At 44.2% G+C, this 22,915-nt stretch overlaps 1 protein-coding gene across 1 annotated transcript in view; it reads left to right on the top strand.

The window, feature by feature from the left end:
* The window catches only part of LOC138951637 (homeobox protein prospero-like), a 46,422-nt gene that overhangs the window by 7,393 nt on the left and 16,114 nt on the right, over positions 1–22,915 (top strand). The window contains 4 exon segments of the mRNA XM_070323175.1: positions 216–2,311; positions 11,707–11,713; positions 15,012–15,019; positions 16,235–16,383. Of these exon segments, the coding sequence (XP_070179276.1) occupies positions 230–2,311; positions 11,707–11,713; positions 15,012–15,019; positions 16,235–16,383 (2,246 nt within the window). The 5' untranslated portion in view covers positions 216–229.

Raw genomic sequence — 22,915 nt, 5'->3', positions numbered from 1 at the left:
GACAACATTTACTTAGGGGTGAAAAGTTGTTTAAAAAATGTCGATATGAATCCAAAAACAGAACAAAGTTATGTGTGCAGATTGATTATTTATTTGCCTAAAAATGTATTTAGTTCTTTGTGTATTTATGTATTCATCCGTTCCTTCATACATTCACTCATTTTTTCATCAAGCTTTGGTTAAACTTTTGACTGTATGTGTTGTTCTGATTTCAGGTTTGGTGTGAAGGATGAAGCCAGGAGAAGAAACTCTTGGGGAAGCGTCGCAGATGCTGCGAGACATTTTGCAGAGCAAAGAGAAAAGCAAGCAATTCCAAGAGCAGCAGCAACATCAACAGCAGCAGCAACAACAGAAACAGCAGGAGGGGGACAACAACAACACACTGAAGAACTTCGACACAGCGGTCTCTGACCCATCACACCCTTTGAACAGAAGTTTCTGCACGGCGTCAGACTCTGACAGCCACGAGATGATGAACTCTATGATGAGAGGTAAGTCATCCTCTTCCAAGGCCTGCTCGGACGATAACGACGGCCACTCAGACAACTACAACAACCTCAGCGGCGACGACAGCGACATGGACAGCGCCTACGGCCAGATGAACAGCAGCGGCGACGACGCTCGCAAGGAGAACGACGAGGGAGAGGAGCTCGACGAATCCGCCAGTCCTTCAGACAACATCTCAGACTCCAAGGAGGCCAAGCGAGCTCGCGTGGAGAACATTCTGACCACGATACGACAATCTCCACAGGCCGGGTTCGAGTCCTTGGCCCAGGCTACCTACGAGATGAAACGACAGAAGAGGAAGCAGCCGCAGCCCCAGCAACACGACGTCAAGTCTCTGCTGGCCCCGGAGACCAAGTACCGCAAGGTGGAGCGCATGGTCCTCCAGGAGCACATCCGACAGCTGCAGGAACAGCTGCACGCCGTCAAGAGGAGCTTCAACCAGATCTCCTCCCAGTGTGACTCGGACGATGACGACAAGGACATGCCCAACGGGCGCGCGGACTTGGAGAACGAAGATCAGCCCGCGAGTCCCATCCCAGACAACTTTCTCCGAACCCCCTTAAGAGAAAAAGATCCTGCCAACCCCTCCACCAACGGTCTCAGTCCACGCAGCCACGCGCGGGACGAAATGGGACTGCTGGCAGCTTCCACTCCATTGCGGTTCAACGGCAAACCCGCTGGAGGAGACGTCCCAGTAGATGTTCCCTTCTTTTTGAGATCTAGAGACAATCATGGTCTGCCCAACGGCAACCTGGCTTTGCCGGCTTTCCCCCAGCCACAAGGCTTTCAGCGTGTGGCCAACACACTCAAGACAGAGATCATTCAGGCCGTGACACAAGCTGTGGACTCTGCCGTCAGCACGGTTCTAGAGAAACACGCGGGTACCATGAACGAACAGCAGCAACCCTCCCCCGTCAAATCTGAGGCTCAGAGCCAACAGGAACAGCGACAGCAGCAGCAGCAGCAGCAGCAGCAACAACAACAACAACTGCAGCAGCAGCAGCAATCAAGTCTGAAGCACATGGAACTGTTCCAAAGGCCGCTGAGTGCCCCGAGGCCGAGGCATGAGCGCGAAGCCCTCAAAGAGACAGTGTCCAATTCTCAGTTGACAGAGCGGGGCCCTGAACTGATCGTCCCGTACCCCGATCATCTCAACTTCTTGGAGAGGTTCAGCAGTAACCGGTTACCGGAGAAGATCAGCGCCTTCGAACCGCTGCATCACCGAGGGGGCGAGTCAGATCTGATCAAGCCGCACACGAGCTCTGCGCTGACCTTCCCTCCCCACTACCCTTACAGCTTCATGCACGCCGGCCTCCTGCCCCCCGTCTTCCCCGTGGAGCCCGAGCAGACGGAGGCGCTGCCCCTGGTGGTGTCCGGCGGACCCAAGAAGAAGCGTACCAAGGTGACCGACACTCGCCTCTCCCCCCGCGCCAAGTCCGCCCTGCTCCACGACAGCCCCGTGCCCGTCAGCATGGCCAGCATGCTGGGGGACATGTCCGGTTTGGACAGGCATCCCGGCCTCCCCTCCCCATTCCACCACCACTACCTCCCTCCCGTCCTGCCCACCTCCGTGGCCATCACCAACCCCAGCCTGCACCGCTCCGACCTCTTCAACTTTCGTTTCCATGACAGCGTATACGACAGCCACATGACCTCTCCCCCAGTTCCCCAGGACCGCTGCTCCCCCAAGTCGCCCCTGCAGGACAGCATGCACAGTCTTCTCAAGGGCGACGTGTTCGACACCTCCGAGTCCATGGATGGTTCGAACTCCCAAAAAATATCCTTTTATAAAAACAAAAATTGAGTTGGACTGTATTGTACTTGCTTGATTTATATCAGGCAGGTTTTTGTTTAGCTTTGTTATGTTCCTGTGGTCATCGTTTTGGTGAGTACTATGTGTGTGTTCGTTGTGCTTTACTGAGTGTTCAGTCTCTGTCGTTTGTTTTAATCAAGTACTATGTGTTTGTGTGTGTGTGTGTTACTGTTTTGTTTGGTGATGCTTGCAGTTGAAGATGTGTCTGCAGTGTGTGACTGGCGTTAAAGTCACAAGGGGGCAATGGTTTGGTGAATGTATTGTTAAAACGTTCACACAGCTCCACACAACAGTCTGTAATGATGCAGGTTCTTCTATATTTAAAGGTTATAAAAGTTGAGTCACGTGTTCCATGCAGATAGACGCAGCGGATTAACAAAGGATGCTGATCCATTGCACAAAAGAAGTCAGATAAAAGTTTGCTCATTTTAGCCTTCAGACGGCGAGCACTGTCATGCAACAGAAAGACACAGCAGCACTTCCTTCCGACCGTCTGTAAAAGCTCTCTCTGAGCATAAAATTATACGTGTCTCTGGCTTCTTCATATCTTTTCGTCATAACCACCCCCCCCTCCCCAAACTGTTACGCTAAAGAGACACCGCAACGCTTCTTTACAATCGTTTTTAAAAGCTCTCTCTGCGCATATGTCCGTTCTTGAGAGTAGTGCCGTTGTCATCTTCATATCTTTTCATCATAAGACTGCGAACACTGTCAAGCAGAAGAAAGAGACACTGCAACACTTCTTTCCAATCGTCTTTAAAAGCTCTCTCCCCGCATATTTCCGTTCTTGAGAATAGCGCCTCTGTGATCTTCATCACGGCCGGAGTTCCAATATCCTGTCGTTACACTCTAGCTGTTGAAGACGACCGGTTGTGCCTGGGGCGAGACGACGCTTTTTCCAGATTGCTGCCTGTGTCTCCGATATTATTGCTAGATCGTCGGCAATTTCTCTTGTCTTCGTCTTTTTTCCCTAATTACGTCGTTGTCTTGGAACGCTGTCTAGTTTGTCAGTTAGGTTTTCTCTCCTCGTCTGGGTCGTAGTTTTTCTCTCCTCGTCTGTTTCCGATTGTGGTAAGGGATAATGGTAGGGCCTTTGGTATTTTTGTGTGTGGTTGAGATAGAAAAACGGGAGAGAGAGAGAGAGAGAGAGAGAGAGAGAGAGAGAGAGAGAGAGAGAGAGAGAGAGAGAGAGAGAGAGAGAGAGAGAGAGAGAGAGAGAGAGAGAGAGAGAGAGAGAGTAGTTAGTTCATTGAATTCACCGCACTATTGATTATCCGTATTTAAATCCTTTCTTATCCCAAACTTGGTTCTTTACGACAGTTTTACAATGGTTTGAGACTTTACTCTTGACCTTTACACCGTATAGCCAACATTCCACAGTATTCAGAAAAGCTTTCAAATGCCCACCCACTGTGCCACCACTGTTTTTGGGATGCACAAGTCTTCTTTTCACAGTCTCTCGTTTCGTTCCCGGGGGCCCTCTTTACCTGTCTTCATCTATTGGCCGGAGTGCAGAGTCCATTTCCTGCAGCTTGACAAAGACGTATCTGAGTAATCGCCTGCACAAGATGCATGGACGCTGAGACTTGAAGAACAACAATCTTCTCGCTTTGCTAGAGTAGCTGCCTTAAACCCATCTTCTTCCTTGTTGTTTTTGGTTCCCAGTTGCTGCCCTCTTTCTCTTGTTCTACTTTTTGTTTCAGCTCATTCTTCTCTGACCACCACCACCGCCGCCGTTCCCATTGCCTCACCCCCCACCCCCCCTTATCCATTTCTCTGGACCATTGTCGTTGTAAGAAAGTATAACACAATTTTGTCATTGTGGCAAGGCGTGTGAGGACTCAGTCATCCTTCTGGTTTCCGGGTAACATCTTTTCTCCTTCCCGCTCATTTTATTTGTTCCTGGTTCTATTAAACTGCCATCATTCATCATATCCCTTGTCCCAGATTATATCTGCGTGTGAGAAGTTGCTGCACTCGACCGAGTGACCTTTTGATTTCGCAGTCCAAGTAAAATTATTCCCAGTATTGTTTTAGGACCTTCTTCGTCTTTGTTTCCCAATTGTCTGTTTCTGGTAAGATATGGCCATCATTTACTTCCCGCGTCTGCTCACTTCAACCAGAAACCCACTGCACAAAAATGGCTTTAACAATCATCCACACTGTTCGCGACTGCTCTGCGCGGAGGCCTTCTTTCATTGCCTAACGGTAGTTGTACGAATGTCAACTCAGATTGAAAAGCCGGCTTACTGCAGTGGTCAGCGCTAGACGTTGTTCATCCTTCTTTACACCCCGGTAAATACGGGGTGTTTAGGTTTTGGTCTGTGTCTGTTTGTTCGTTTGTTCGTTTGTTTGTTTGTTTGTTTGTCTGTCTCTCACACTTTGGATTAGATGTGTAATTCTGGTTTACAGCCAACTCCAGCCCGACATGTCCTCATACCATGATTTAACCTTCCACATTACGAGTTCTTTGTCGTGTAGTTGTCGCTGTTGATTTTAGCCCCAGCAGCACGTGCACCCCAGTCAGCCAGGACCGATTTCCTTCGTTGCACTTGCTGCTACTGGCGACATCTGCCGGACCACTTTACTCCTTTCCTGTCTCGCTGGGTCTGTGTGGAGTGTCGTTCTGTTGCGCTTGCTGCGGGTGTTCTTGCCTTGGCCAAGATTGCCATCAAGGAAACTCGGTAGCAGTATTGGCGTTAACCGTTAATTACCAATATTTCACCGGCTGAAATGAGAACATACCGGAAAGAAATTGACAGCCGGTATGACTTATTCCGGTTCATTTTTAGAACTACCGTTTTTTTCGCTGGTAAAACAACCAGACCAGTAACTGAGTTGGACTCTTACTGGTTCAATTGACCAGCCTACCGTTTTTGTCTGGACAGTTTGCACCATAAAAGTGTGTGTACCGGTTTGAAAAAATAGCAGCGCCATCACTGCTCGGTGGCAACCGTTTTGTTCAGCTGTTTGTAGTTTTGTTTGTTCGTTCAGTCCAGTTTTGTGTTATCTTAAAACCTGATGTTTCTTTATTATATATGTATGCTCCATGTTTCTACAATGTTTTTCTTTTGTTTGTGTTTTTATCTTAAACGAATCGAGGCAGAGGGTTGTTTAGAGATCAAATAACCAAAGGGAAGTAAGCGCTCTAAATGCATACGACATGTGTAATGGAGTAAGCGAGAGTTATACGGAACCAATCTCCTGGCACCTGAGAGAACAACAAGCATTGAAATGAACAAGCGACTTTCATTATGTTAAATACTTCACTCAAAACAGAATTAAGTGGGTTTTTTTCCCGTGCAGTTTGAAACTTTGGTCAAAAGCATAAGTATACATGTATTATAAAGACTGCTATCTGAAAAGTGAGACTTTTTCTTCCTGTACGTCTGTCAGGCGTCTCATTTATTCGCCGTTTGTTGGAAGTGATTTTCTCTGGATTTGTTTTCTCTGTTATGTTATTGTTGTTGTTATCCTTCGTCTCTTTGTCCACAACATTCATATTCATATCGGAATTTGTTGGTTATCTTGTCAGACCCTTGTGAGGTCCAGCATATGGAACAGGTTACAGGGTTATGTTTTTATCTTGAGTGCTATCTTAAGTATTTTCTACTGAGCGTCAGCTGCATCCCAATCTGTATCTTAAAGTGTCCTTTAGCCCTTTAGAGCAGAATAGGGTTTCTGTGCTAATTATACTGCTGAGGTGCTAGGCTGTGATAGTTATTGGAGAAGTATTGTTTGTTTTGTTTTGCTGTCCTCGAGATGGAAAACACGTATTATGTAGATAACGTATGCGTGCAACTCCTGGTATTTAATTTATCTTTTTTGAAGAAGTGTTTTCCCAGAAACATAACTCATGAAACTGTGAAAATTTCATTTGTGAAACCTGTGGTATCAAAGAAAGGGTATATTGTTAAAGAGAAACTAGGTCGTACAAATAAATTAGATCCTGTTTTGAAATCGGAGAATAACTCTTTCGAGGATGATACGTTGGAAAATACAGAAGGATAATAAAATAAAAAAAATTTAAAAATGTTTTAAACCCTTCTTCTAAGGCTGTCCCAATTTGTGTCCATGATTTCTGTAAATCAATGTGTCTCGATTATATCAGACAACCTTTGTCTTGAGACCCAATTTTGGGGGGTGTCCTAAGACAGATGAGCCTCTGCACTGATTTTGCTGATATACCTTATACTGCCGAATGATAGCTATAAAGCACTGTTAACGCAAAACCAAACGTCTGTCTAATTGAAGAAATTTTGATTGTGAGCAACTGTTAGTGCGGATATAGTCCGAAGTTCAAAGTTTCCGCCAACAGAGAAAAAGTGACCTTGACTTGAGACATTAAATTATGACTTGACAACTACAGCTTATCAAGATTATGAAAATGACGGTTCATCCGCCTTAACTTTCGTATCTACTTTTAGTAAAAGTGGTTTTCCCTTTGACGCACTAGGGGTCAGGATTATGTGAAACTGACCTAACAGAGAACCCATTTATGCGGTGGTTTCCTCGACACGCGCGGCGGGAAAAGAAAAGCCACTTCCGCCCACAACAATGGCCTTGAAGTTTTGTGTCTCGTGATAGGTTTCGGTATATCTCTATCAATCTCTCGCATCTCTCTCATGTGGGACTTTGGTATTAATGTAGTTGATATCAACCTGATTCTGCGCCCGTGTTCCCCTTTTTAATTTTTTTAATTTTATATTTCTTTCTTTGTTTTTTCTTCCCATTTATCAAGTGCACCGCGTGCGGCAAGAGCAAACCAGAACGATTAATTGAGTTTAGAAAGATCCTTGTTGATATTTCTTTTTTATGAATCGGTCAATTCTTGGCCTAATCCTTGGTTTTTTTAAAAATTTTAATTGTTTTATTTATTTCTTTTTGTTGTCTGGCTTTCTTCTTGTACCTCGCCAACAACGAATAACTTTCGGTCTCTTTCCCTCTCTGGCTCTCCTTCCGCCTCTCTACCCTGTTTCTCCCTCAACCCAACCCCGCCTGTTTTCTACTCCGGTGACAGTCAGCATGACATGACCTTGTGCATAATGTGCCTGTGCTATCCATAGATGAATCCCACTGACTATAAGCATTGAGGTTAAGGCGGCGTTTCACGTGACCAATTCAAGAAGTGTGTGAACAACTCAAGTGTTTCCGTTGACCTAGGCAAGTCATAGGCACTTTTCAATCGCGGTCTGATCCCGCGTCTTTAGGTGCAAATCCCCAGACTACGTGGCTATGGTTTCGGTTTCACCACTGCCACTTGAAACTGCAGTGGCTGGCTGCTTGACGCAACCTTTTGATTTGATTTGTTTCTCAAGTTTCATGTACAGCCCCTTGGAAGATGTGCTATTTCTTGGTCATTTCCTGCATGCTGCAAGTCCTGCAAAATGTTTTCGGTGTAAGCTCAACTCTGAATATTTCTGTTACCGTCCTTTGGACGAGGTCTGTAAAGTTTGAAACTGATTTAAGGCAGAGTACGTCATGTGCTGGGTTTTTGTCATGTTGTGCTGCGAGTTCTGAAAATATGTATAGTGTAAAAGGCAGCTCTGAATATTTCCAAATCTGTATGTAAGACATCAATTCAAATATTATTTTGTTTTAATTGTTGGTCACAGAAGAATACGTACACACGCACGCGCGCTGACACAAAGCAGGCAGTCATAACTTAAACAATGGAATTTCGGGAGAAGAAAGCTGATTTACTCAGAACATTGACCTGCATATTGTTTTGAACGATCAATTCAGAATATAACAATATAGGTTTGGTACTGTTATTATTTACTGAAGTAGAATTGACGGAAACAACATTAGCGCCAGTAACTGAAGGGCAAGAATAAGACATCTACTGTATATATTCAAGGAAAATGTGACTAATTAGGACATAAAAGCCGCAGCGGCACTTACTGAAATGATTCATCAGTGTTTGTATCCTTCTTCCGAAAATGTGTATCCGAACGCGAGTATTAGAAAGCAAGTCTTCTCAAGAGGGAAGCATGCAGAATCAAGTCAAGATTACATTGAAAGGCGGGGGCGGCGGTTGGTGGACGCGGGGGGGGGGGGGGGGGGGGGGGCAGGACGACCCACAACGAATGTTTAGGTCAGGCCGCCAGGCTCAAGACCAACAAGAAAAACCAAAATTTAAAAAAGCGTGTCTGTAACAAAACAACTTTTTTTTTAGTTAAACTGGTAGCTGCGCGTGCGGTTGGCGATTTCACCTCTATCACGTTGATAACTTGGAAAGGACACGTGGCCTGAATATTATTAGATTTGTTTTTCTTAATATATCATTTTTCAAACGTTGATTTTTTTTTGTCTAACTCAAAACGTGCGGATGCCTCCAGCATGAGTTATTTTGTGATTGCTTTGTTTTGATATAATTTGCTCCGTCTTGTTTAGCAAAGTAATCACACGGGTTTCTATTTCTGTCAAAACCAGAATTATGGATCATGCATTGCTTAACTATAGATAATCGTCCGTGCGCGATCACATCCACAAGTAGGTTCATTTAGTGAGATGAGATGAATTTAACACAGTTTTTACTGACATTTTCTGTAACCATCATCTTTCGGTAGCACTGACTGAAAGCTGTAACAAGAATGTAACAAAACAAAACAAAATCTTGTTGATGTTGAAGCACTATTATTATGTGGTGCATGTTACTGCAGTTTTGATGGATCGAACTATTATGGTTAAAAAATTTTTTTTTAAAAGCATCGAAAATAACGCAGTACAGATAAAAACAACTTCAAAGATTAGAGTGTAAATGAAATTCAGTTAAACAAACACTGTTAAACGAACACAGCCGTTTTCAGGAAGCAAGGCTAGAGAGATGTTGTTAAGACGGAGCTTACTTTGTGGCAGCCTGGTGGCAGTCGGCTTAACCTGTTTTGCATGTCATCATTTATTTATTTGCAAAACTGCCCGCATCATTTGCAAGGAAAACAGAGAAAAAAATAACAGGGATCGGGTAACAAACACCAAACACACGGAGATCACAATAGCTCAGCGACAACCCAACCCTCTGGCAGTAATAATACCAGAAGACAAGACCAAAGAAGACAAAAAAAGCTTTGATGGGAAAAAAAGTCAAGATACAAGGCAATGAAAGACAAGACAAAAAGCTTTGGGAAAGTCAGGATTTAGCCCGAGCGGAAAGCCATACATTTTTAAAGGCGTCGATTGAGAAAACGCGACAGGGCGTAGTGCGACGCGTTGCTGGCCTTGCTTTCTCGCCTTCGTTGTCTCTCAAAGACGTCTTGTTTGGCGGCGTGCCGAGACTGGCGAGTCTTTGACAGCACCGCCATGAAAACGGACACTAAAGATAATCAAGTGACAAACTCAAGATCCGTCGGCATGAATAATTAACCACCCCCATGCACGCGCTCCGCAGCCCTTTCAATACGGCAAAATGGAATTTTGATTAGACTGAAAGACACTCGAGTCGCGGTTTCCTTCTGGCCTTTTCTTTCCTTTTGTCCTTTCGAGGCCACTTGACGTGGCTTGTCTCTTGTGAAGATGCTAGCCGATGAGAAAAGACGCGCTCGACGGGAAATTGCCTCAGAATGGATGCCTGAAAAATATCGCTCAGACTGGGAAATCAAGTGGGTTTTCTTACACAATTGTAGCCATTGTTGTTGCGGTTTGAGGCTCTGCTTTCACAGTAGGGGGGAAACAATAAAAATCCAATGACAGTAAAAAGCGGTGTAACAGGTTTCTAATCTATACGATTTTTTTCTTCGGCTTTTCAGAATCAAACCTTGTTTTTCGGAAGCCAAAAGATTGTTTTTCCTGCGTTCACTTTTCAAAATCAGATTAATGTTTTCTCGCAACTTGATTTAACAATTGCAGAGCTTTGTTTTCGTTTGATGGTCCTTTGATGGGATGTTTTTTTGTTTTGTTTTGTTTTTTGTTTTAAGCGTCGTTCGTCAATGTTAAATGTCCTCGGTTTTCCCTTGTTTTTGAGTTTTTTTCTTTTGGTATAATCTATCTTGTTTGAACAGTAATTGCACTATGCAAATCAGATCAATTTCGAAGATAGGTAGTGCACCTTAATGAGAATTGTCGAGAGGTCTTGACCTCGCGCATTACTACAGTATCGGTGAAGATTACAACTATTATCTCCTTACTGTCATCAAGCTTGTCAGTCTGTATTATTACCGATACCGTCATCCTTCATCTTATCTGTGCTAAGAAACTTGCCAAGAAAGTGCTCCACTTCTTTATCCTGGGATCGGGCCAACGTTTCCCCTTGCACGCAAGACGGGATGAAAGTGCGATATTTATCTATATCCCACACTCGCGAGAGTGCATCGAAACTTGCATTGTAGCAAAACGGGTTAATGTAGACTATTATTCTAGTTGTTACTTGCTGTTGTCTTTATCTGCCTTCAAGAAGGTCTCGAGATAGTAAGTGCGTGCTCAAAGTGTTGTTATTTACGTTGCTGATGTTAGCAGTTTGCAGACCGATAGTCGGAGAGATTTCGTTTATGACTCTCTCTCTCTCTCTCTCTCTCTCTCTCTCTCTCTCTCTCTCTCTCTCTCTCTCTCTCTCTCTCTCTCTCTCTCTCTCTCTCTCTCTCTCTCTCTCTCTCTCTCTCTGTGTTCTGTTTGCGACATTTTCTGTTCTATTCCCCTTTTTCTTTCAAGTGATATGTTTTTGAATTAAAAACAGAATTTCAATTAACTATCCGAACACTAGGTTGGGTACGATTAACGGTAATCACATTATAATTACATTTGTTAAATTGTAGATAATTATATTCCAGATAATTACTCATTCTGCTGCTCTTCACGTGGAGAAGAGCCAGAGTGACAGCGTTCATTATCTTTTTATCTTAGCTGTTTTGCTGAAGACTTTTAAGGTGGCATTACTTATCTGCATCGGTCTCGAATAGCAGCTAGCATCTGCTGAAGGGACATTAAAATCCAAACACCAACCAACCAACTTATCTGCATAAACAACACATTTCGAAGCGCTTCTGTGTGTGAAATATTAATTACCAAGAACTCTATTTTCTATCACATGCGCATGACTTGTGCTGAAGGCCAACGTATGTTCATGTTAGATAGATTAAAATGGCCACTTAGGCAAGGAATAACAAAGTTGGACATAAACGGACAACACGGGCTGCAAGTACTAATGCTTTTTCTAGTTTCTCTCAAGCGATCGTCGAACCTGCAATTCTTTCCAGGTAAAAAAAATAAAAGTAAACAAGTCACGCATGCTCAATCTAATGATAAGTCCGTAACGCGTTGTCGTTGGGGTCTAAGTTTGCGTTTTAACTTCCCTGTAATATTTTCAGTCTGTGAGCGAGCTTCCTATCTTGGTATATGTAACAGTCATGAAAATGCAGTAAAGCAAGGTGTCGGGAAATAAAAAGCAGCAGAAGCATTGTGTCTCTAAACATGGTTTACATAGTGTCTCTAAACATGGTTTATCATCTTGTGAATCATTTGCAATTATCCGCTGCCTCTTTTTATTGCCATCTGCGCGGGTGCCACAACCTGCTCCTTTGCAACCTGTGCAATGCTGGTGGAATCCTTGGTCATAGGGAGGACGCTCACACTTCGCCAAATTGCTTATTTATTTGTCTCCGTATAGATGTCCGAGGTCTTAATTAAGAATTTGAGCTGCCCACGTCTGTCTTTGCAGGGGGTGCGGTACAAAATAGTGCTCTACAATAAAGCTTAAATCTTGTGAGCAGTATTGTTATAAGTGAATTGTGCATTTAACTGACTATTTGCCCTGCTGTATTATAGGTATCTCTACCGACAAAACTAACGAATGTAAGTGCTCTGAGGCTAATTGATAGACCCGCATTCTCGATGACCGTTTGCAATGCTACGAGACATGACATTTAATCACATTAAGCACCGAAATAACTTATAAAAGCCATTTCCGACAACATACTAAGCCAAAACAGGCTGGGAAAGGAATGATTGTGAACGATGTTTTGTTGTTGTTGAGAACTGCAATCAACGCGTTGTTATTAGATTGCTTCGAGGAACGTTTTTAAAATATAAACGACCTTGTCAGAAACGAAGGTATATCTCTTTTTGAAAAACTAGAAAAGAAAATCTGTTTGATTTTGAGTTTTTCATGTTTCATCCAAAAAAAAGTAGAAAAGAGTTGTTTTTTTAAACTAAGTTCATAAAATGTAGACGTGTCTTTTTGAGGACTGCAATAGATTGTGACATAGAAAGATGGTCGCCATATTGAAAAAGCTCACCACGTGGTAGCAGTTCTGGGGTCCCCGGATGCATTTATTGGACGCGAGATGAAGGACTGCACAAACACAACGACATCTACACGCGCTCGTTTTGTTGCCAGAGGCGCGCTTGTATTTCACTTCTCCGGCAGCTGGGACCGTCTTTTGTTTCATCATTAATGGGACATGATAAACCCTGCTTTTCTATTACTCGTCCCGCCGGGGAGACTGGGGGAGGGAATGATTGAGGGGGGGGGGGGGGTAGTGGCATAGTAGATCTGCAGAATAAAGCGGCTGTACATATTTTTCCCCAATCAGAAGGATTATTGCAAGGCTGCGGCTTTCCCTACTCGGATACATCCTGCACACCTTACATCCCCCCGCACGCATCCCTCACAGAGAGAGAGAGAGAGAGAGAGAGAGAGAGAGAGAGAGAGAGAGAGAGAGAGAGAGAGAGAGAGAGAGAGAGATATATATATAATGATGATCTCCCATGTGTGAACCATATAGAAAAGACAATAAAAAATACATATCTCAAAACGATGAGAGTTTGCTATTACGTAAGCCAAGGCACGACCATTATCAATGTGATAACATGCGCTTTGATGTAAATCTTTTCTACTGGTGAATGCCAATCTATATCTCTTTATTTCCCCAACAAAAGTTTTCCTGTTTGATAATATCAGAGGGCTTTCGTTTTACACAAACCTTTTTTTTGTTCCCCATAAGGTTGGAAACCACAACGACCACCAAACCAAACCACACAATAAAGCCATTATGGCAGTTTACACACAGCTGCTTGCATGGTTTTCCCTTTATGCTGCACATCCTTTTGTCTTCAGTTTATCAAAATCAAAGCAACCAACCAACCAACTAACACCACTATCTCAAAAAGTTCTGACAACCCCACCATTATCTCCACTGACAACGACCAAACCACCGTCATCACCTTCACCACATCCACCACCGCCGCCGCTGCAGCAGCAGCAGCATAAGCACAAGTGTAGAAAAGGTCGGCTGTGGAAGTAACAGGTGGCTAGACAATTACACTCGCAGCAACAGTCGCAGGTTGTCTTGTGTCAAGAGAGGACCGCGATGGTCTGTCAAGCTGCTTCAACCAATGAAAAAGATTACACGGAGTTGGTTGTTTTTGCATGCTGGATTTCTCACTCCTTTAAGCATACGGGGGTTAAGTGCGTAGAAAAGAAAGCAAAATTTTTTTCTTTTTGCAAGTTTTTAATATCAGAAGCTGTTGAGAGGTAAAGATTGAAAAATGAAGTATCTGGAAAGAAAAGGAAGAGGCTATTGCAAATTGCTACGTTATTGATCAAGTTATTTTTAAACTCGTCGTCATGTACATTTGTGAGTCCGCCCATGTCCGTTGTATCGAGTATTCCCGAGTCTATCTATCCTATGCATCCGTTTCTGTACCCGACAACCCCCCCCCCCCCTCACCTTCATATTTTTAAACCAGGTATGATTCATTTTGAAATACCATTTTGCGTACGTGAACTTTGCAAGACGCATAGACACCTGGTCCAATCTGATAGAGAAACACCCTCTTCCAATCCGTCAATCATACCTTGAACATTGCTTAACGTGTTTGTCTTCGTGTTCAGGCCACCTTTGTTAGCATAGCTAGTGGTACCACTTACAGATTAAGCCAAGTTCACATGTTAGCAGCAGGAAGTTAGGGATGTAAGACACAAATAATCTGGCCAATCAGCCCGCGACACGGTTGACCTAAATGGCGGCTTATGGCTTGTTCACAATATGATGTCATTAAAACTATGCGATCAATTTTGCCAGGCTTCGGCCCTTGTCACTTGGAATGCGAGGGGAATGGCTTGAGTTGATACTTTATTCTTATTCTGCACATTTTGACTTACTTTGGGGAGAATCGCGCACGTTACTCATGTCAAGAATAACTAGACGGCACGTGTGGAGTTCTGGCATGTTACCTTCTATAGAGAACCATCTGTTTGGAAAGCAAGTAAAGGAATGCGGACATACATTACTAATGAGCGAAAGGAAAAGAAATTTACACTGTAAAGTCATGTTCCCACCATCAGTTGAAACGTACTTGAAAACATCCTAAAGGGAGAAAAGGAGACAGACAGACAGACATACGAGACAGACAAGGGGAGGGGTGCTTGACAAAGACAGACTCATAGAAGTACATAACCCACGAACACATCCACGACACTCAGACATCCTGGGGGCCCATAGCTGTCAAACAGACGAACCCCTTCCCCTACTCCCTGCAAAGAACTACAGCAGGAGGCCTCCAGAATTGTCATATAAGAGAGAAAAAAGGGGAAAGCGAGAGGGTAACGGGTGGTAACCAACACCCTATCCTTTTAAGGATCAAACAAGGCACACGACAACAGCAACAAAAAGAAAAGAATGAAAAAAGGAAAGAAAAAATACGCACGAAACAGGGGGGGGGGGGGGGGGTTAGAGCAGAGGGGAGGGAAGGGTAGGGGAAGGTATAGAGGGAAGCGAGCGTAGGGTAGGGTAGTGAAGGGAAGTGCCAGATCGCTTGGAGACGGGTCTGGAGACGAGCTAATTTCGCTGATTGCCCGGTTCCCAGGCGAGCGAGACGTGTGCAAATGTCACATTTACAAGATGGCCGCCAGGTCTCCCGATCCCCCGCTGCTGACACTCCGTGAAGAATGAGGACGACAATTAGCATCAGAGGGGTACTTGACAAGGGGGTGGGGGAGGAGGAGGAGAGTTGTGAGAGAATGAGGAGGAAGGGAAGAGTGGCCGGTCGTGGCACGAAGGATAGCAGGGAAGGACAGGACAGATCTTGTCAAGAGATTTTTTCTGGCGCGACACTTGTTTTCTTTTTTCTTTTTTTGTTTTCTTTCTCCTCTCTCAATTTTTTTTTTGGTGGAAGAATTTTGCATGATGTTGGTAGAATGGGATTTACGAGGAATCTGAAGGGGTAGGGGGGGGGGAAGAGGGTTTTGGATGGGGCGTCTCCTGTCCTCCATCGGGGGTGGGGGCTTGGGGGAGGAGGGGGCGGGGTGGTAAGGCTATTGTCCTACGTCGCGACACTTGTTACTGGGTGCTTTATCGACGTAGACTGACGGCATTTGCATCCAGTTTATCCCAAGAGGATTTGTCATCAGCGCGTTTATATTAAACCTAATGAGAAGGAAATAGCCGGCCACGTCTACATGCAGGGGAAAAAAACACAAAACAAACAACTATTCGACCAGACGGTATACACTCAATTCGGGTTAGGATGATGGGAAAAAAGATAGGATGAATTGAAAGGCAAAGGAGTATGGCAGTGTTGCAAATATGTGTTGTTCTTTTCTGTTATGAAACAATAAATGTATGTTAATTTTCTGTTTGTTTACGCTTGTCATATGCTTGCCACTTCAGTTGCCTGTCTAGACGTTCTCTTGTTTCCTTGGATACGTATAATCATACAAAATATATAGTCTCTTGCTTTTCATTGGTGTATTTATAAAATAAAAAAATCTCTTATTTGTCATTGGTAGATTCATAAAGATCTTTATTCATTGATTTCTTTCTTTTGATTTTTGGAGTTTTTTTCGTCTTATTTTATTTTATTGTATTACTTATAAAGATTTAGAATCTATTGATGTTCATTGGTATATTCAGAAAGTGCTCTAAAATATGACATGAGAAAGTTACGTGTGAGTTGTCCTTAACTCCTATCCACACCTACACGCTGACTCCCATGCACCTGCGGAAGGCCAAGCTGATGTTCTTCTACACGCGCTACCCCAACTCCGGCATCCTCAAGATCTACTTCCCCGATGTCTCCTTCAACAAGAACAACACTGCTCAGCTCGTCAAGTGGTTCTCCAACTTCAGGTGAGATTTTGCTTGTGTGTGTGTGTGTGTGTGTGTGTGTGTGTGGCCCGGGGTGGGGGGGATGTTGTCTCTGTGTGGTGTTTTGTTATGTTTCGTTGTGTGTTTGTGTTTGTGTGTGTGTGTGGGGGGGTGTTGGGGTTGGGGGGGGTGTTGTCTCAGTGTGGTGTTTTGTTATGTTTCGTTGTGTGTTTGTGTGTGCGTGCATCTGAGCGTGCGCGTCTGTCTGTGTGCGTGCGTGCGTGCGTGCGAGCGTTTGTGTATGTGTGAGTAAATGTTTGTGTTTGTCTGTCTGAATGTGTGTGCGTGTGGTGTTGGTGGGATATGGTGTCTTCTGTGGTATTCTCCAGACCATCCTTTCCTCCAACACTTTGTTTTTTTCTTTTTCCCCTTTTTCTGTGTGGTAATAGTTCGTTTATTATTATTACTTGGCTATCTTAATATTTTTGTGTTCAGCTCAGTATCTACTTGATATCTAGCTATTGCTGTGACTTGTCCATGCTTTTGTCTCATTTCCGCCTTTTAAGTTATACATGTACGTGCATCTCCTTGCATACGATCTGTCATCTTCGTCTCCATTTTGGATCATCCGACCTACTCCTTCCATCCCGGAAAAGGAGTCACCTTTGTTTCGTAACTCCTCGCCCCCACCTCGCATCACTATCCCCCCCCCCCTCCCTCAAGAGAGTGCACAAATGATTTGTCCACATTCTTTCCTGCACTTTGTCTATTTTCCTGCGCTGCTTCAACGTAGCCATCAGTGCTGTGATCAAGTGCGGCGCCAAGAATAAGTGTCAGAGATTTTCATCAATGCATTAGCCTTATGCTCCCAGTGTTTTATCTTTATACATGCTTTTGTCAGTATTATTTGATTCATTTCCCATTTTTAGCTTCCCAGTTTTACTCTTGCAGTTTCCAACACTGTCACCAGTTCCTTCGCCCACTTTGTACCCAACATCTCCCTTGTGCACCGTCTTACGCCAAACTCCTCCACACCACCACCCACCCACCCACACGACACACACAATTTCCCCCCTTCCCCACGTCACATCCCTCCATCCTCAATTTCTAGATCAATGTATCGATGTCGTAGAGATAAAAAGAAGTACCATTCACACGCTTCCCCTCGGCATGTTGAAAAGCCCACTAGTTTTCTTTGCAGATCCACCCCTCCCCTCCTCCCCTCATCATGGCATCGATGTCGTTGTGCAGAGAAGGCACGCCCATCCACCAAAAAAACACAGACACACACCAAAAAAACCAGAAACAAACAATCCAACGTTAAGAACTATCGCGATATCGGTCACACGCCCGACCTCGACTTCTTGTAAAGCCCAGTCAGTTTTCTCTACCCCATCCCCCCTCTCTCTTTCTATCACCTTCTCCAGATCATAGTATCGATGTCATTGTGCAGAGAGGACAAACCCCTCCCTCTTCTCCCCCCCCCCCCCCAAAAAAAAAAAAAAGGTGTATCGGTCACACGCTCGCCCTCGTCATCTTGGAAAGCCCACTCAGTTTTCCTTGGCGTGTTTTCACGCCTGTCCCTGATGGCTGCTTGATGGCGTGGAGTGTCTATGGTTCGCCGTTTGTGTCACTCCCCCACTGCTCTCCTGTGGCTGTTCTGATTAAATTAGGGCCCTGCTGGATCTTTTTTTCTGTTTGACATGGAGATTTGTTTCACTTTTTCTTTCACTGTGGGAAGATTTTCTGGTTATTCTGTCTGTCTCTGGTTCTCTCTATCATAGTCTCTGTCTCCGTTTCAGCATTTCCCTTCTTGGTTCTGTCTCTGCGTCTGCAAGCAGTAGTACATGCCTAAGTTATCGACCTGTCGACACAGCAATTGTGCAAGGAGAATCCACTAAATCACAAATCTTTTAACGGTAAAATAAGTGGGAAGATTCGCCCACCAATATTGATAATTAAACACGACCAGGTGAAAAAATAGGACACTGTTAGCAATACTACGCAACGGTATTTTTCGCCAATGGACGTTCTTTGGGGAATTTTCTGCCGACTTTGTGGCCTCGCTTTTCGCTGCCTCTCAATCAATTTATGCAATGGAGACAATCCCACGAGTTAGGGGGAGACAATTCCAGACTACATTGTCCGGACGTAACTGAAAGGACGTCTTCGGTAAAGATGATTGGGTGGTGCAACTACATGAGGATATTTTTTCATTTGACCCTAGGAATGTTGTTGAAGTGTGGGAGGAAAAAGGAGGACAGAGTCTGTGTGTGAACAGCCTAGCTGTTCAGAAGGTTGCGTCTTCAATATTCATGGCGCAGTAACAGAGAAGGTTTGACGCTAGGTGTGACAGGGGAAGCCACTCGTTTGGACCGTCCCCAACAGAAATCCAATCGAGGACAATTGTTTGACGTCCATTATCGCAAATGGGACCGTGGTATCTATAAATCATTTTTCTGTTTGCCCGCGCCCGATCTTAATCATCGCGGCCCAATATTTGTCCTGCGGAGACACGGGGAATAATCTATCGCAAAGCTTGGAGGGAGTGAATTCCCCTTTGGCGGACACCTATCCGGCGCGCGCGCACTCATTTCCATTTCTGTCCCCCCCTCTTGCCTTTCATCAAAGTCAAGTCGCGGTCATTGTCAAGGCATTTGCTGGTCCTAATGGGCATTAAATTTTCATAGTCACATATCTTTAATGTATTTTCGCCATGGTGAGCCTGCGACAACGACTTCGAGGACTACTCGGGTGTTATTTACTGATGAAGACCTCGCATATCAAAAGGGACAAGTTTCTGTTACTTCATGAAAGCGGGCCCTCCTAGTCTGTGGGGAAAATAGAAGAAGAAGAATAAAATAAGGATGAAAAGAAGAGAGAGAGAGAGAGACAGAGAGACAGAGACAGATACAGAGACAGAGACAGAGAGACAGAGAGAGAGACAGCGAGAGTGACAGAAAGACAGAGAGAGAATGAGAGAGAGAGAGAGAGAGAGAGAGAGAGAGAGAGAGAGAGAGAGAGAGAGAGAGAGAGAGTGAGAGAGAGAGAGAGAGAGAGATAAACTAGTGCACGGCAATTGAAGGTTGGCGAAAACAGGACTGAAGATGAATGGCAAGGTAGAGAGGCGCGGGCGATTGATGGGAAGAGTTAAGATGAATGGTAGAAAGGATCTTTTGAAGGCTTTGTGATCCCTCTCCGATACACTGCACCGAGCGACGAACCGCTTATTAGTCAAGTGTGTTTTTCAAATGATTGACGGGTGCCTATTACGGCGTTGCAGGTCTTTGGTCTGCAGAAATTCTCGTCACCCCGAAAGAGATTGAATTGCACCTGGGAAGCGTTCAACCGAAAAACGTTAATTGGGAATCAGGATTAACTAAGGATCGAGTTGCTGATTTGTTTCAATTAGAACGCGTTGGTTTCAGAACTGAAAGAAACTCCGTGAAAGGAAGCCAGAATAGTGTCTTGGAAACGACGGTTGTATTTCTTTACTTTGATTGATTGATTTTCTATTTGCTTGTTATTTTCCACTTTATTAACGCTATTTCTCATAAAAAGGAAGAAGAAAGGCCAGAATAAAGTTAATGACCAGTTGATACTTCTTTTTACACAAACTTTGATATTTTTTGACGATAATCGTACGCTCTTATTAACTAATCCCTTCCCACGTCTTTAAGTTCTCCACCCAAAATTCACTAGATTTTTTTAACATTGTCAGCACAGGTAGGTTACCCTCAACATAGACATACATTCTCTCTATGTCTCTGCCCTCGACAATCGTTCGTTACCCATGGTCGGCATCGGCCCGCCATCTTTAATTCCCACTTCCTGTACCAGCTCGTGGCCAGTATCTTTTCCGTGTACACATGTCCCCCGTAACGGGTTTCTCCGTGCAAACCATTCTTACCCCGATGTATGTACACATGTCAGACCGTTTCGCCCACAAGTCAAAATTAAGGGGAGCAAACTCTGCCGGTGTGCAGAGGAGTTGGTGACAAGCGCCCAGGACAGGGAACGTCGTCTGTGCTGCAGTGCGCATGCGTGGCAAGGGTCTTGAACCTTTTCGATTAGCTGTCTTAAAAAGTCAAATTATTTCGTACGGTGGTGTCGCCTCAGCCTACTTCGTGTGCCCGGGGTGGACGTTGTCTTGCTTGTTGTGGCTTCTGCGTCCGGCGACTTCGAAAAGTATAACTTGACACAAGAAGTGATTGCGTACACAGTAGATCCACCCTTTTAAGACCTTCAAAAATCTGAAAAAATCTGATCTTAAAGGGGAGGGAGTCTTAAAATGGAGGTAAATTTACAAAATATCTGAGAAAGCTGGGTCTTAAAAAGCGGGAAGTCTTTAAATTGGGGGTCTTAAAAGGTGGAATACGGGTTGTGATGTTCGCTATAGAGGGTGTACTTAGTATAATAATATAAAAGTATCCTGCGATCAATTAGCCGTTCATCTGGTGTGAATTTGAATATTAAGATGGAGGGTAAAGAAACTACAGAACGCCGTTAAAATGTCATGGAAGCAGCCATGAGTTTTTTTTCTTTCAATTAAAAAAAGAAATGTCGACAAATTGGAAAACCCCAAGGTCTGAACCTCTGCTCTACCTCTCATGACCTATTCTGCTCCCGCCCACACCTTTCTCGTGACGGGATCCCCCGAAGTCAGCTTATATACATCAGGCCGTCTTGAAGAGTCAATTTGTACCCGCCAAATGTGGCCCAGACATTCAATGGACGTCACAGACTCCGCGATGTCGCAGACGCCGCAGCTAGCTAGATCGGCTAATACTGACGGGGTCTTTCTCGTACAGTTTCACCCCAGACTATGAGACCTCGAGAAAAGAGCGCAACAGACAGAAAGTGTTGTTTGGTCGCTCAAAACATATCCCTCATTTGCCAAGTACTGCTGACACTGAAGACGATAAAGTTGCATTTCATTCATTCTTATTCCAAAAAGGGATAGTTCATTTTTAAATCTTACTCGTTTGATCTTGTAAGCGCATTTCAACGACCGATGCACTCACTTCTGTTTGAAATCATGGAACAAGGAAGAAACTGAAATACGTTGCTTAAGGGTCTAACAGCTGTTTCTATTATAATTGTGGTGAAACACAGGAAGAGGATGCAAACCGTAGTTTAAAAGGGAAGTTTTTAAGATAAGTATCGCCTCACACAAAGGCTGACCACAATATATCAGAAAGCTCTTCCCTTGCGTTTCCTTTTCTGAGAAGAAATATACGGTCTTTTGATTATTTATTGATCATTGTTTTAGTGGAAGGGCGGTTAAAGGGGAGGGGTGAGTGGCGGAGAGTGGCAGGAACTTATTCTGGAGCAACGTGCACCCCCCGCGGGTTAGGGGGAAGAATTTACCCGATGCTCCCCAGCATGTCGTAAGAGGCGACTAACGGATTCTGTTTCTCCTTTTACCCTTGTTAAGTGTTTCTTGTATAGAATATAGTCAATGTTTGTAAAGATTATAGTCAAGCAGTATGTAAGAAATGTTAAGTCCTTTGTACTGGAAACTTGCATTCTCCCAGTAAGGTAATATATTGTACTACGTTGCAAGCCCCTGGAGCAATTTTTTGATTAGTGCTTTTGTGAACAAGAAACAATTAACAAGTGGCTCTATCCCATCTCCCCCCCCCCCCTTTCCCCGTCGCGATATAACCTTTGTGGTTGAAAACGACGTTAAACACCAAATAAAGAAAAAAAGAAAGAAAGAGCAAAGTTGCAATATGGAATTGTTCGGCACCATTATCAGCACAGTCGTATACGATGCTCGGTTTCTTTGTTTTCTTCGTTGGGAGGAGGAAAAGAAGGGATATAATATGGGGCGATCTATACAAACCGGACCCCATCAACCATACTAAATACATGCATACTATCAACAAGAGAAGAAGCTGACACGACCACAGTCATGATGGCTGTCGTAGAGGACGACAGTTTGAAAAAAAAAGTTGAACAAGCCGCAGTTGACTTTGCAGGCTGGGAGTAATGCGCGATTAAAGCTGTTTGCACCCCGCGTGTTTGTCAAGGGTCTGTCAAGTCTTGTCGGCTCCCTAAAATGGGAGGCGAGGGTGGGTGACAGCTAGGCTAAATAGAGGGATATTAGAAAGGGTTTGCACCGTTTTAGAGAAAGAATAACAAGAGCTTGTAGAACATACAGCTGATTGTTTTGACAGGGAAGAGTTTCTTTGATTGTTTCGAGTATTATTGTTTGTGTTGACCGCGTAAAGGCATTTTGAGGTGCGAGGAAGAAGTCTGGGTCACTTTGACGTCGACCTGGGTGTTTTTTAACCGGTTTTTTTAAATCCCGTTTGTTCTTTTGTTAAGGTGTGTGCTTTTGTTTGATTGTTTTTTGTTGGAATTAAGACTCGATCTATAAACAGTTACACTCCGATAGTTTTCCGCCCCATTCTGAAACAATTTTAAAGAAAATTACAATGCGGTCAGCTTAAACAAGGAAAGGAGAAGGGGGAAATCCTGAATTTCGGTCCAGATTGTCACACCATTGCAGCCATGTTTGCCAAGGTCTTGACACGTGTTGACCCTCCGCCTGTGGTTCCTGACTGCA

Source organism: Littorina saxatilis, linkage group LG17 (assembly GCF_037325665.1).
Source record: "Littorina saxatilis isolate snail1 linkage group LG17, US_GU_Lsax_2.0, whole genome shotgun sequence".
NCBI classification, from domain to species: Eukaryota; Metazoa; Mollusca; class Gastropoda; order Littorinimorpha; family Littorinidae; genus Littorina; species Littorina saxatilis.
The sequence above is the reverse complement of the archived record's forward strand: the minus strand, read 5'-3'. Positions and strand labels throughout refer to the sequence as shown.